Source organism: Lygodium microphyllum, chromosome 6 (genome assembly GCF_053477565.2).
Source record: "Lygodium microphyllum isolate KBCC chromosome 6, Lygodium_microphyllum_v1.1.10, whole genome shotgun sequence".
Classification (NCBI taxonomy): domain Eukaryota; kingdom Viridiplantae; phylum Streptophyta; class Polypodiopsida; order Schizaeales; family Lygodiaceae; genus Lygodium; species Lygodium microphyllum.
The window spans coordinates 96937895-96952233 of NC_141140.1; the positions used below are offsets into that span (position 1 = coordinate 96937895).

General features: G+C 44.2%; 1 protein-coding gene across 1 annotated transcript in view; it reads right to left on the reverse strand.

Moving 5' to 3' along the window:
* LOC148034831 (DNA-directed RNA polymerases II, IV and V subunit 11-like) overlaps positions 1-12711 on the reverse strand; it is a 66817-nt gene extending 54106 nt beyond the window's left edge. Inside the window, exons 1-2 of the mRNA XM_087680580.1 lie at positions 12546-12711; positions 12351-12444 (exon numbers count right to left, since the gene is read on the reverse strand). Of these exons, the coding sequence (XP_087536706.1) occupies positions 12351-12444; positions 12546-12598 (147 nt within the window). The 5' untranslated portion in view covers positions 12599-12711. The remainder of the gene's footprint in view (positions 1-12350; positions 12445-12545) is intronic.
* Between the last annotated feature and the right edge of the window lie 1628 nt (positions 12712-14339).

Genomic DNA, 14339 nt, shown 5'->3' on the forward strand with positions numbered 1-14339 from the left:
CACAGTTGAGATCCTTGACTCTCAGACTGGTTTAGTGATTGCTCGCGGTGAGACTCAACCTAATGGCCTTTACCACATGACACTTTCTAACCGAACCGACAGCTGAGGGCTCCGTGTTCCATAGCTTCCAAGCATTAGCCACATCTCGGGAGCCTACGAACAATGAGCGTCTTTGACACTTTCATGTGGGGCATATTGGTTATTATGACTCTCTTTATGAGTTATCCTGCCGATAGCTGGTTGAGGGCCTTCCCCGCCTAAAACTAGCTCGCGATGTCTGTAAAGCTTGTCAGCTCAAAAAGCAGCACCGTACCCCATTCCCTCACCAATCCACACATCGTACTAAGGAGCCTCTTAGATTGATTCATGTTGATCTTTGTGGGCCAACATCCACTGCCGCCTTGAATGGCGCGCTGTACCTTTTTTTTATAGTGGATGATCATTCTAGATACATGTGGGTGTATTTCCTCAAGCATAAGTCCGATGCTTTTACCTATTTTTCTGCTTGGGTGCTGCTGATTCATAACCAAACTGGTTGTCGTGTCGGTTGCATGAGGAGTGATAGTGGTGGTGAGTTTCTCTCCCACGAGTTTTCCAAGTTTCTACTGAAGCATAGCATCTCTCACCAACTCACCTCTACTAACTCCCCCTCTCAGAATGGAGTTAGAGAGCGTAGAAACCAAACAGTCATGGAAATGGCACGCTCTATACTGTTCACAGCAGAGCTTCTTGAGCACCTTTGGATCGAGGCTATTAACACTTCAGTGTACATTCTGAACCGGTGCCCGATTGCGGCTCTTCTTCAAAAGACCCCGTATGAGACATTTCTTGGCTCTCGGCCTGTCATTTCCCACTTCAAAGTCTTCGGGTGTCGTGCCTACACACACACGCCTGATGATAAGATAGGAAAGCTCACTTCCTGAGTTTATCTCCTTATTTTTGTCAAATATTCCTCTGAAGCGAAAGCCTATCATTTGTTTAAAAATCCTCAAACAAACAAGGTGATCGCTAAGAGGGACATCGTTTCCCTCTACACACGATTCCGATCCTATTCCTCCTTCCACATCATCGGAGATCGTGCCCACTGAGCCTAGTCTACTTCCCGCTCCTGACCATTTTGCAAATTCTTCATCTCCCAAGTCCCCCTCCGCGAGACCCATTACCTTACTGGTACCAGCAAACCATGCAGGATTCGAGGATCCTACCACCGGATTCTACTTCGAAGGGACCTAGAAGATCTGCCCAGATTGCTCCTCAGGCTTCATTGCGTCAATGTTTACAGCCGATTATATAGCGCATTCTGAGCCGGATACACGGCAGGAGGCTCTTTAGCACTGTCAATGGTGAGAGACCATGGAGAAAGAGCTCGAGAGTATTGACCAAAATGAGACTTGGACATTGGTGGATCGTCCAAGCCACAAGAAAGTCATCGGGACAAAGTGGATTTTCAAGACCAAGATAAAAGCTGATGGGACTTTAGATAAGTACAAGACTCGCCTTGTCGCACAAGGGTTTCGACAAAAGCATGGCATTGATTATGAAGAGACCTTTGCTCCTACCACGCGGTTGACATCTTTTTGGTTGCTTCTCGCGCTAGCCGCTCACCACGGTTGGCCGATATATCAGATAGATGTCAAGAGTGCCTTCCTAAATGGTTTTTTGGAGAAGGAACTGGTAGTGCCCGAGATGGAGGACCAAAGGAAAGTCAATGTAAAAGGGCTTGGAGGCTAAGGGGGTGTGACCCTTGGGGTCTCCACCCCCCGAAAGTTGACAAATGGGGGGGGAGCATTTTTTTCGTGGAAAAAAAAACGTGAAGGCGCCATTGTTGCAGGCGACGTGTGAGAGAGAGGGGCTATGGGAGCAGTCAAAGAATAACCCCCCAAACTGATTACATCTATGTTCTACTACTTCTCTTCACTCTCCATCACCGGTCTTCGCACGATTGTCGAAGGATACCCTAGGACAGCCCTTCGATGCACATACCTATCGCTCTATTGTAGGAAAACTTTTTTGGTTAATTCATAGGCCAGATTTAGCATACTCAATCAGTATTTCACAGCACCTAGGATGTCACATCGGATTGCATATCTTCGAGTGTTGCGTTATTTACGATGTACTTATTCTTATGGCCTAACATATGGTTCTGGTTTATGTTTGCAGGGGTACACCAATTCTGATTGGGCAGGAGACCCCGACACCCGGCATTCTCACTGCAGCTGCCTCTTTACCTTGGGCACGGCTCCCATTTCTTGGTCTAGCCGTAAGCAAGAGACGGCAGCTTCCACAGCCGAGGCTGAGTACTAGGCTCTCTTCAATGGCACTACCGATGCCATTTACCTAAGGGGTTTACTAGCGGCCCTTCATTTCCCATGCAACTCTCCCACCATTGTCTACTACAACAACCAAAGTGTCATTGCCCTTGCGGGCAATCCGATCATTACACCATAGACGCGGCATGTAGAAGTCCACTTCCATTTTTCCAGAGAACACGTTGAGCTAGGCACCATCCGCCTAGAGTTTGTACCCACATCCGACAATTTTGCAGATATTTTGACCAAAGCGGTCAACCAGCCGGTTCTTCAGTACCTATTACCCAAGATCGGTTTGGATACACCCTCCCCTACTTCTTCAGCTTAACAGGGAGAGGGTGCTTCCCTCTTGCTTTCCCTTCCAGTTTGAGAGGGGGCGGCTACTTCTCTTGATAGTGACAATGATAATGCTTACAGTTTTTTAGACATTCCTTCATTTATTATATTATGGACATTTGTAACCTCATCTACACTGTCAGGATGATATGATTGTAAAAGGGCGCTTGGGCAAGTGAACAATTCCCCTGCGAGGGCACTGTCCAAGTGGCACCGTTGCATTGTATCTTGCGTGAGCATGACATCTTGCATCACCCTTTGCATTACCCCATGCATTGGCATTCTATTCATGTAAACATGCATCTGTGCACATTTATCCCTTTTCGGTCTTTTAGAGTGGCCGACTCTGGATTCACCATATTCATAGCATTACCCATGGCAAACTTCAAGGCAATTTTTTTAAATTGCTTGTCTTGCTTGCTTTACATATTTGCTATACCCACACCTTAGCCATTTTTCTTCTTCACCGACACCCAGTAATGGTAGGGATAGTGTGCTTGTTTTGTGAAGGCCTTGGGTCTACCCATCCTTTATCATTCTCTCATTTGGGGCACAAATACTCAATAGGACAAAATTTGATTTGAACCCACACTTAATGCTAAACCTATCAACTTCCCAAAAAAAAAAAAAAGTACATAGCTAATTCCATCCGCCTTTGTAGGGCTTGGTAGGCCACTAGGCAGCCGACGTGCACCCTTTGTCCGATGCCCTATCCTCTCTAGAGTGATCACTTGGGCTCCCTTAGTAAGATAACCATCACCTCTGCAATCTTAGTAGGCCACTGGGCAGCCGACGCGCACCCTTTGTCCCATGCTCTAGTTGCTTTGGGATGGGATGCCTTGGGGTAAAAAATCTTTCTCATGGCACCGTTTAAGACCTGAGAGGGGGTGTTAAGCTAAAAATGCATTAGCTTTACTTAAACAATCCCAAAACTTGCTTAATTAATGAAAAAACCTAGTTTATTTAAAAGAAACACAATCCTAGAGAGTTTCTGTGTCCCATAAGCACAAACCCACTTGGAAGGGCCCAAACTTTCTATAAATAAGTGTTGCTCTCCATTCAATTTACAATCTCGTTTTTGCAGATTTCACGTGTTTCAGCTTGCTGCCCACACCCCGTTCGCGAAGGACATCTCAAACCGAAGCTGTCCATTACTGTCTACATCAGTTGGCGCTTGATTTCCAGCCTTCTTCACGCAGTTTGGAGCTGATCCCAGCCAGGCGATTGTTGTTCCTGCACAAACCTGCTGCCGTACAGCCTGCTACATCATCACAGCCCTGCATTTGCTTCCGATAGGCTATTGCCAAACTGTCCTGCCTATGTTTGATAGATTTTCTCTCCTCTGTTGTCGCCCAACATCTGCAACTTGCGTTTGGCTGTTTTCTCTCTCATCAACCTGTGTTTACTGCATATTCTCTCTTCTCACTACCATCTGCATCAGATCCAGCTTCTCACTGCTGCATTTGCTGCTGTTCAACATCCGGAGGCTGCCTTGCTATGATTTGGGATCCGTTCAGAGTACAACACACTCTCCAACTCATTACCCCTGCCCTGATCCTTGAGATACAGGAGTTCGAGGTTTAGTATTCAGTTCACTGCATAGTGTGTTTGCTGCATGAGCATTGTATATTCAGCAATTATATCACTTCAGTTATTTTCGATGTTCATTGTCTCTAAGTTACCCTAACCCTAACTGAGTTATTTTATCAATCTGTGCTTTGTCGTACGATTATTATTTGTGTTTCTATGTCATAGTAGTTCTTTACATGGTGGTCTTTGTTGTATGGACTATGATGAGTCGTTATCATTGTATCATTGTATTGTACCAAATCACCCACGATCTAAGAGAAGGTGTTAGCAATTTAGTCAACTCATGAGTCCAGGCATGTCTATTTGTGGGCTTAGTATTATAGTTTATTTTAAGCATCTTTCCTAGTCATTATTCTATGAATGACTGACCAACATTTATTATTGGCCGATCTAAAGCATTATTTGCAATATTTATTGCCTATATATTTAAGCTTCCTCCTCCACATTCATCATTCATCATCCACAGTCTTCCAAAGGAACTTCTATTGGAGAGAGAGCAAAGGGCAATGCCCACACTGCCAATAAGTCACTATTGTACACGACTATTTGGCGTTTGGTATATGGATTCCATTTCCTAAACATATCTCTAAGTTTTTCCTTTGCACTATTCTTTTGTTTTCTCTTTCTCATGTTGTGCAATCTATTACAAAAGTCTTCTACACTTCCATTGCTGCACCCACTTTTGACAAGGCCCAACTCATTAGCCTAAGGAACTAAGAATGCTAAGTAAAAGCAAGACTAGCCTAGGGTACTCTAAGGGTGCTAGTCTAAGTGTGTGGCTACCATTGTGCATTGCCATCACCAAGTCTCTGCCAATGAAACTCATGTCAAGGCAAGGAAATGGTCCTGGGTGGGGAAATGATCCTAGCTAGGGATGCAAGAGACCCAAGAATGGATGCAAGGAGAGCAAATGGAGTGGTGTTAGCAGACCAATCACTCAAACCTTCAAGAGTATTATAAGAGGAGGGCGGATGAGGCTATCTGTATGCTAATTGTCCAATGCCATGTGTATCGAGAGAAGCAGATAGAATAGCAACGAGTGGTGTAGCCCCACTCAATTGACCAAGGAGAGTGGAGACAATCACGACTTGTTGTGGTTTCCTAGCTAAGAGACCCTAAGCCTTACAATGGCACTCCTCATCTACATGGCCCAATCGATGGCAATGTGTAAAACCTATTCTTTTAAGAAAGTTGCTACCGGATGGGTTTGGTTTCTTTTGTGTCTTTAGATCCGAGGAAGGGGTGTCACCCTAAGTTTGAGTTGCCTTTACATCATGAGAGGTTCTCACCCCCTCCATTTTAACCTTGCAAAGAAGTTGTTACAAAACCCCTCTCTGAATAAGAACATGGGGAGAACTTGTTGACTTCATCATGCAACCTCACATAAAACAAGAACTGGCATTTGAACTCATGGAAGGTTGGCAATCCGAACAACAAAATGATGTGCTGCATAAAGTGGAAGTATTTAGAAGGTAGCTTGTTTAAGATAAATGCAACCTAATCATCGTCAAACTCAGGTGGTAGCCATGTATGTTCACAATCACATAAGCTACATCGACATAGTGGTATGGTTGGGAATGTAACTAAAGCAATGGAGCTTGGTTCAAAGGTGGGTCCTTTGCAGGAGCTGCTATTGCTTCAGTAGGATCCAAGGCTACTAAAGCAAAGGCTAGTGTCATTGTTACAAGCCATGGAAGATAAGATTCTTTTGGCTATGATGGATATAGGCAAGTTCATGAATATGGCTATATGGGATGTGGGGTACTCTCAGAATTTCCACATTGAAGGACAAAATCTTTACACAGATTAGGTTGCTATTATTGACCATGACTATTCTAGTCTATGCAACAAGATTTTGCCACCGGCAAGTTACAAAAGAGAGGAAAATGATACACATAAAACTCTTTTGAAAGAGCTAATAGTTCCATCATGTTTGAGGCCTAAAGCTTGATGTAATGCGGGAAGATCAGGCAAAGAAGGCCTTATGATTGTGAAGAGATTTCTTTTGCACTATCATTGACTAAGGTCAAATAATGGTCCTACATGACATACGATCGCAACATGTAGAAGACAATAGCATCGTCTTTAACAGGCACATCCTGCGGCAGCACAACAACGTAAGTTTTGATGTCAATTAGAGACAAAATAAAGAATGTTTTTTTAAAAAAATCTTTTTGTTGGCACCTCAAATAGAAGAAGCAGAACAGAGCCTGTAGTGGAAAACTCAACGAGCCGCCTATATTCAGCCAACTTGATTTTCAAATCATCCCCATCCTTAATAGAAAACTCCTATAGCTCATAATCGAGATTGATGCGTCAAGTTTAATGTCACACTACATAGCAGTGTAGGAGATGACTCCAACGATTGGATGCTAGGGGAAACTATTGTAACTAGAAATGGAACTCGAGAAGTAGCCCTTGCATTAACTCGACATTTACTATAGCATTGTGAGCTATCCATTGACGAATGTGGTGAGGTTGGGCCATTTCAGCTTTCAATGACTCAAACCATGTGGCCATTGCCTTTTAGGAGTGGATTCTTGTTCCTCACTTCTATTACCACTATTGTGTGACATCTTTAACTATTTGCCCCTTGCAATACATTGTTTTCAGTGAGTAAAAACCTTGCAATAACTGAATTACAACAAGCCAAAATGCATGTGTTTGCTCCTCGAGACAACCACAAGCTCACCTCCTTGAAGGAGATGGTGATGTCCTGGCGACGGAACCCTAAAACTAGCCTTCACAAGCTCAAAGGACAATAGACCACATTTTAGCAAACACTTAATTCAACTGAACAATAAATTCAACAATAAAAATCCATTCACAATTGGAGCTAGAGTGCTCCTATACCACACACGACACCTACTAACCCCTTGACACCCCTTTTGGATCTTCATTAGATTACTAATGTATGCTCGAAATCGGTTACAAATGGTTGTATTTCAGCGAGTGATTTCATGCGGCACAACTGATCCACAAGTGCAAAGTGGCCTTGTTACCTTTAATGTTGGTCTCCAACGAACTAGAGAGTGTTCAAAAATACACATTAACACTTCAACCTGCTAAACCCTAAAAATAACAACCAACATTTAAGCCCAATTTCACTGAGCATTTACCTAGATGACTATCTTGCATAGTTCCCATGCAATCTCACACTGTTTCTCTCACAAATAGAGGGATTTCTCTTAATGAAACTATGAGAAATGGAAACCGTTCCCCCACAACACTATTGCTCAAACGACACATGTTGCATGCATGTTTCCCGATTTGCATTACCCCTTGTATAGCATTGTGTTTTAAGAATTAGGGTGCTTGAAATGGCTAAAAACCCATTGGGTGATCCCCAAGTGAAAGTGCCCTTGATTGTAATTAAGCATTCTCTCGTTTACCCCTTTAGACAACCTTACCTCAACATTACCTCTTTATTTATTCATCTTTAATACTCTTGTCCTAGGACTATCCTTAATGAAAATCAAGGGCCATAGAAACCACCACAAAAAAAGGCCATCAACTTGGGCTACTCAAAAAAAGCCATTTCCTCTGTGATATTGAGGGCCCTTAGACAACCTAACTAACACCCTTGGATGGATGTCTTGAGCTATACCATGGTGTAGAAACCAGAAACACCTATATAAGGAGTAGTAATGACGTTGAGCTCAGCTTAGTTTCCACTCTACGTGTGATTCCCTATACTCAGTAGTGAACCCTCACATGTGTGGCATCACGAGAGTATAATCCTGAGATGTGCCTCAATGTTGTATCTTTTGATATCATGAATACAAAGATTCCTTATTGATATATCTTGTGTGCCATTCTGTTATCCCTTTTTGTGCATCATGACAGGTTATGACTTGAAGTCCTGTGAAAGTCCATAACACTTGGTATCAAAGCAACTCTAGCGTAGAGCATACTAGCTCGAGAAGGGAGCAGGCTCACGGATGCAAAGGAGATCCTACCATAACAAGTCACACAATGCGACGCAATGACCCCAACATGACATGACGCAACACGACCCCGACACGGCACGACACGACACGGCGCAATGCCCTCGCAAGTGAGTGTTTTGCTGAAATTGGAAGAGAACCTGATGTGTCAACAAAGTTGAGAGGGAGCCATGATGTGATAGGGACGCGCGGCATACAATTCAAAAATGTCTTGGAGAGAGCTGAGGCTGTGGGAGGACACTTTCTTTGAAGAGGAAGATGAGCTATGTCACTGGGAGTTCAAAGCAGCAAAAGAAATGATGGAATATTAAGTAAAGGGAGAAGGATGGAAAGAGGATATGTGTTCAAAGGTAGAAAATATTATGATGGAGTTAGAATACAGAAAAGAAGAGGAAGCAAGGTGGACATGTTAGAGGAATGACCCACTGCACCCACAAGTCGCGGCCCAATTGGAAGAAGAACCAGTGCTAGAAGCAGAGGATGAGCTCGATCCTAATCTTGGAACACCTCTACCCATTGAGATTGAGGGTAAGGCCAAGTTGGCGCCATCTTGTGAGGCACGGGATGCCTTTGATTTAGAAGTAGATGAAGAGATAGAGTTAGAAGATGACAATGGAAGGGCGAAAGCACCTGGGGCAAGGCATCCGCTACATGGAACCAACACTTCTACTTTAGATGATGATGATATAGGTGAAGAAAAAGAAAGGAGAGAGGAATTAGAAGAGAAGAAATAAGAAGAGAGGGAGGATAAGCTCAGCCCAGATCTTGGAACATCTCGACCTCGATAACCCCAACCCCAAGAATCAACCAAACCCTCACAGTTCAATGATGATAGTCTAGGACAAGAGCTGAAGAAGAGAGCCATGCAAATATGGGATGAGATAGAAGAAGAAGATAGGAAAGAAAAAGAAAAAGATTTGTTAGATGGAGCCATAGAGAAGATCAAGAAAAAGATGAGACAAGAAAATAGAAGAAAAGAGATGGAAGAACAAGTAGAATTAGCTAGGAAGAAGCTAGAAGAAAAAGAGAAGCTAGACCATGATAAGAGAAAACAAAAGAAGAAAACAAGAAGAAGAAAGTTAGGAAAAAGATTGAGCAAGAAAAGAAAGCAAGTTGAAAGAACAAGTATGGAGAGTTAGAAAGCCAAAGGAAGAAGATAGTCTAGAGCAAGGAGAGCAAGAAAAGATAGATCGAGGCAAGAAGACCAAAGAAGAAAAGACAGAAAACGGGAAGGAAGAAGAAGAGCAACAAATAGAGAAGGAAAAGAAGAAAAATGAGATGAAGAAGAAGGGGAAAGATGCCTCCAAAACCCCCCAAACTCAACTCGTGGCTAAGGACGAAGCAACCCCAGCTTTTGATCCAAGGCCACATCCCATCCCAACCAAATTGGATCGAAGTAGGAACCAAGAGTACTTCAAAAATGGAGTCATTGGCTACGCCTTTGAGCCCAAAGAGGCAAACCCTTATGAGCTTGGACAAAAGGAGTCAGAGAACAAAGCCTCAAAGAAGGGAGAGCATGAGGGACTGCTCGCAATATGGTCCAATCAAGGGTAACTTAGTGCCATGGAAGGGAACCTTGCTAGTTGAGCCTTGGAGAACTCTCCAACTCACTCTTAAGGTGAATATCTTTGGACTATGGAACCCGTTGGGACCATACTCAATGCTAACAACGATTGAGATCTCGACATTCAAGCCGCAAGCAGTGCAAGGAGTTGTCATCCCAATCCTATGGATCCGTGATAGACCAAGCACCACACATATGGGCGTCACCCTAAGAACTTCAAGGATACCTCAACTTTCGCAAGTCTAAGTGTGATGACTTAGTCCATTCCCTATCAAGAACCTCAACTCCAAATGAGGCTAAGAAGAGCCAAAGAGGTGCCATGCACCAAGACCACACCTTCCGTGCAAGAAGACAAGATAAACCAGCCAGCTTGTCTAAGTACAAAGCAAGCAAGACCCCAAGGCCCAAGGCGACGGCATGAAGAAAGGGAGGACCGGCACAACTCAATAAACTGCCTTCCTTAAGGCATGGCACAACATGGCAACAACCGCACCACCATGCCTTGACCCCAACAACGCGACAACTTGGGATCGCGCCTACAAAGCTGGGCATGCAAAGCCATAAGTGCCAAGCCAACCTCAAGTTAGGACTATGACCTCAAATGTAATTGAGTCGAGGGTAGACTGAAATGAGAAAAACAATAAAAGAACTAAGTCTAGATGGATAGACCCTGGCAGTTTGATAGGATAAGCTATGTTAAGACCCCCAAGTCGTAGTGTGGCAGACATTGACCAGCTTGATAGAAAAGACTGCGTTAAGACCCCGCTAATGAGCCAACCCTAGACCAATAAACACTAACCAGCTTGATAGCATAAGCTATGTTAAGACCCCGGAAGGAATAAAAAAACCACCCTTAGATTACTAAGGATAGCAATTCATTAAAAGGGGGTGAGTGTAAGGGTATGGGCTTTGTAGCTATACTATGGCATAGGAGCCAGAAACACCTATACAGGGAGTAGTAGTGACTCTAAGCTCAGCTTGATTTCCACTCCACGTGTGATTCCCTATACTCAATGGTGAACCTTCACATGTGCGACGTCACGAGTGTGTAATCCTGAGATGTGCCTCAATGTTGTATCTTTTGATATCACGAATACAAAGATTCCTTATTGATATATCTTGGTGCCATTCCGTTGTGCCTTTTTGTGCCTCATGACACGTTATGACTTGAAGTCCCATGAAGATCCGTAACTGGGATTGGTTGGGGGGGGGGGGGGGGGGGGTTGTGTTATAGATCTTGGGAGCACTGAGCAAGTAAAATGTAAAATGAAGACCTAAGTAAAACTCACTTTAGTATACTTTTCTAGCCCAGATTTAACCAGCCCCAAAAAGAAATTATTTGAGAATAGAAAGACATTTCAAATGTGGTACGACAAATGGCTTCATAAGATTTATAAAAAGGTAAGTCATGGACATCCTTCTCTCATTCTCAATGCCATCTTTTATCATCACCGCCATTGCATTTGCACTTCCCGACAGTCATTGCCATCCTTTCCCTGCTATATTTCCATCTCAACTGCACAATGGCCTACTTGCCCATGTCACCATCATCCTCTCCATCGACAAGAGGACTCTATTGTTGTTCAGAGCCACTTTTAGTCTTCATTCTGCTGTTTCTGAACTGTCTAATGTTGTGCAAGGCTGTTTACTTCTACATTTTGCAGTCTATGACCCGCTGCTGCCATCTTTTCTCCTAACATGGTGTTGTTGACACCCCTCCAGAGATCTGCCACACCTTTACATTTACACCAGGAGGCCTGCTGCCATCATTTCCAGCCTTCGCATGCTGTCACATTCACATTGATGGAACTGTTGCTACTGCCTGTGGGATTCATTTCAGGTATGACCCTCTCGAAGTTGTTTCCACCCTCTCCAACCCCAACCTTAGTCCATGAGACGCAGAGGCCAGAGGCTTCATTATATCACTTTTCATTTCTATACACTCCCCCTTCATTGAACATTCATCATATTGTGTTATTGTGAGTCATATACTCTTTGTTTTCACTGTTTGCCCTGGCATTCCCTTGCACCTCTTACAGCAAAATTGTGGCACAAGTTGTTTTATAGACATAGCCAGACATCCTGATTTTGACTGATACTCTATCCCAAGTAGGTGATCTTCTCATGCACCAATGTTAAGCTGCGCCATCTAGTACTGCAAATAGTGTATCATGTCAAAAACACATTGATAGAGAAATGGCTACAGACATGACTAATGGCTATAATTGGATCATGCAACTTGTCACTTCCTTGGTGCATGTCGCATGAGCTGTGACTCCAAGGCACCAAAACTAGAGAAATGACCGAAATTCTCTCGTCTTTGGCGTTTGAGGGGACAGAATTCCAAACACATGGGCATGATGAACTACAAAATTCATGTCCTTGGTCAGAGATATCGTGCAGCACCCGCAGCTGGCTATGTTAGCCAGCTGCATGCTCTCTCTCTCTCTCTCTCTCTCTCTCTCTCTCTCTCTCTCTCTCTCTCTCTCTCTCTCTCTCTCTCTCTCTCTCTCTCTCTCTCATATGCGTCTTTAAAGGAACGGCATAATATCAGCTTATCTGATTCAATTAACCCCACTGTGCAGAAGGTCTCGAACAGAGAACTTGCATGCGAATGATATTGCCGATGGTGTGATCCTCCCGTTGAACAGTGAAAGTGGCCGCATTCAGTATCTTCATGTCCCGCTCGTGGGTCACTCTGCCTCAGAAAAAAGTACAGGAATTAAGAGAAAAAAAAGTAGATCAAACGAGGCCAAAGAAGCCCAGATAAATAGGTAGAACTGACAAACAGAAGCTCACTTCTTCACCCCCTCGGGAACCACGAAGCGCTCATATCGATCGGGGGCATTCATGGTGAAGAACTGTTGCTAAATCACAACTCTTCCCTTCTTCAAACGCTTCCGGCTTCAGCCACCGCGCTCTGCAGCAATCTTACTACCGATGACGGCTGGAAAGCACAGCGCTTCCCCAAATGCGGAAATATATTAGAATTTGAAATCTATATGTATACTACATTATTATTTGAGCTACATGTTCGGGAGGTGTCAAAGCACCACGGAGCTCTCGAATCTGGCTCCTAAACTCTACATTATTATTTGAGCTACAGGTTCGAGAAATGTCAAAGCACCAGGTAGCTCCCGAATCTGACTCCCAAACCAAACCAAGATCCTATTAATTGCTCACATCATGATTGGAGGTAGAGAACGTGGTCATTAATCTCTCACATGATTGGTGGTAGGGAGAAACGTGCATAATTGGTGGTAGGGAGAAACATGGTCTCTTTCCACCACCTCCTCCTCTCACTCTCATCTATACTACATTATTATTTGAGCTACATGTTCGGGAGGTGTCAAAGCACCACAGAGCTCCCGAATCTAGCTCCCAAACCCTACATTATTATTTGAGCTACAGGTTCGGGAAGTGTCAAAGCACCAGGGAGCTCCCAAACCTGGCTCCCAAACCAAACCAAGATCCTATTAATTGCTCACATCATGATTGGGGGTAGAGAACGTGGTCATTAATCTCTCACATGATTGGTGGCAGGGAGAAACGTGCATGATTGGTGGCAAGGAGAAACATGGTCTCTTTTCACCACCTGCTCCTCTCACTCTCATTCTCACTCTCACTCTCACTCACGAGCATCAGACAGGAGCAGAACAGAAGTAGGTAGCAGGAGTATCAGCAGCGTGCAGAGGGTCAAGCAAGTCAGTCTTCTCTCTCTCTCTCTCTCTCTCTCTCTCTCTCTCTCTCTCTCTCTCTCTCTCTCCCCCCCAATCGAAGCCTCTCTGGCAGTGCCATCGGTGCCAGCCGATTTGACGACCTGGTCTGCAGCTGTTTGCCTCCCCATTAGCTGGTCTCAATGCCAAGAGATGAAAGGAAGAGACGGATCGAAGCTTGGACTCGAGAGCTATGGTGGGAGAGCAAGAGCAAGAAAGAGAGAGACAAGAAATGGGAACTCCAACAGTCACAATGTGTGATCAGGCCTTCCTTTATTCAAACTATCACTAAAAGAATAAAGAATAAAGTGACGGTGACGGGCGCCCGCCACCTGCAGTGTGCAGTGGTGGTGACTGTCAGTGTAATAATACACGGGCGGCTAGAGGGAGGCGCCTTTACCCCCAACAACCTCCCACTTAAAGGCGAATCTGCCCTAGTGAGGAGTAAAAAGAAAAAAAAAAGGCAGTACAACATGTACACATGTACAACAGGATAAGGAAAGACGTCATCTCATCCCACGCCCATCAACCTCCTGAGGAAGGCAAAGCGCTCTGTAGAGAGGCTTTTCGTGAGCAGATCTGTAGGATTCTAGTCAGTCAAGATCTTGACAAGACCAACAGACTTATCCTCAACGACCCCACGTATGAAGTGATACCTCACCTCAATGTGTTTCGTCTTCGCATGGAAGACTGGATTCTTGGCTAACTGAATAGCACTCATAGAATCCGAATGCAGTGTAGGGATGGCATCAATACCAAGGTTAGCAAACCAAATGACCCAACCAAATGGCCTCCTTGCAAGCCTCAGTGTGGCTGCAACATACTCGGTCTCTGTAGTAGAAAGGGTCGTACATTTCTGCACCCTGGACATCCAAGA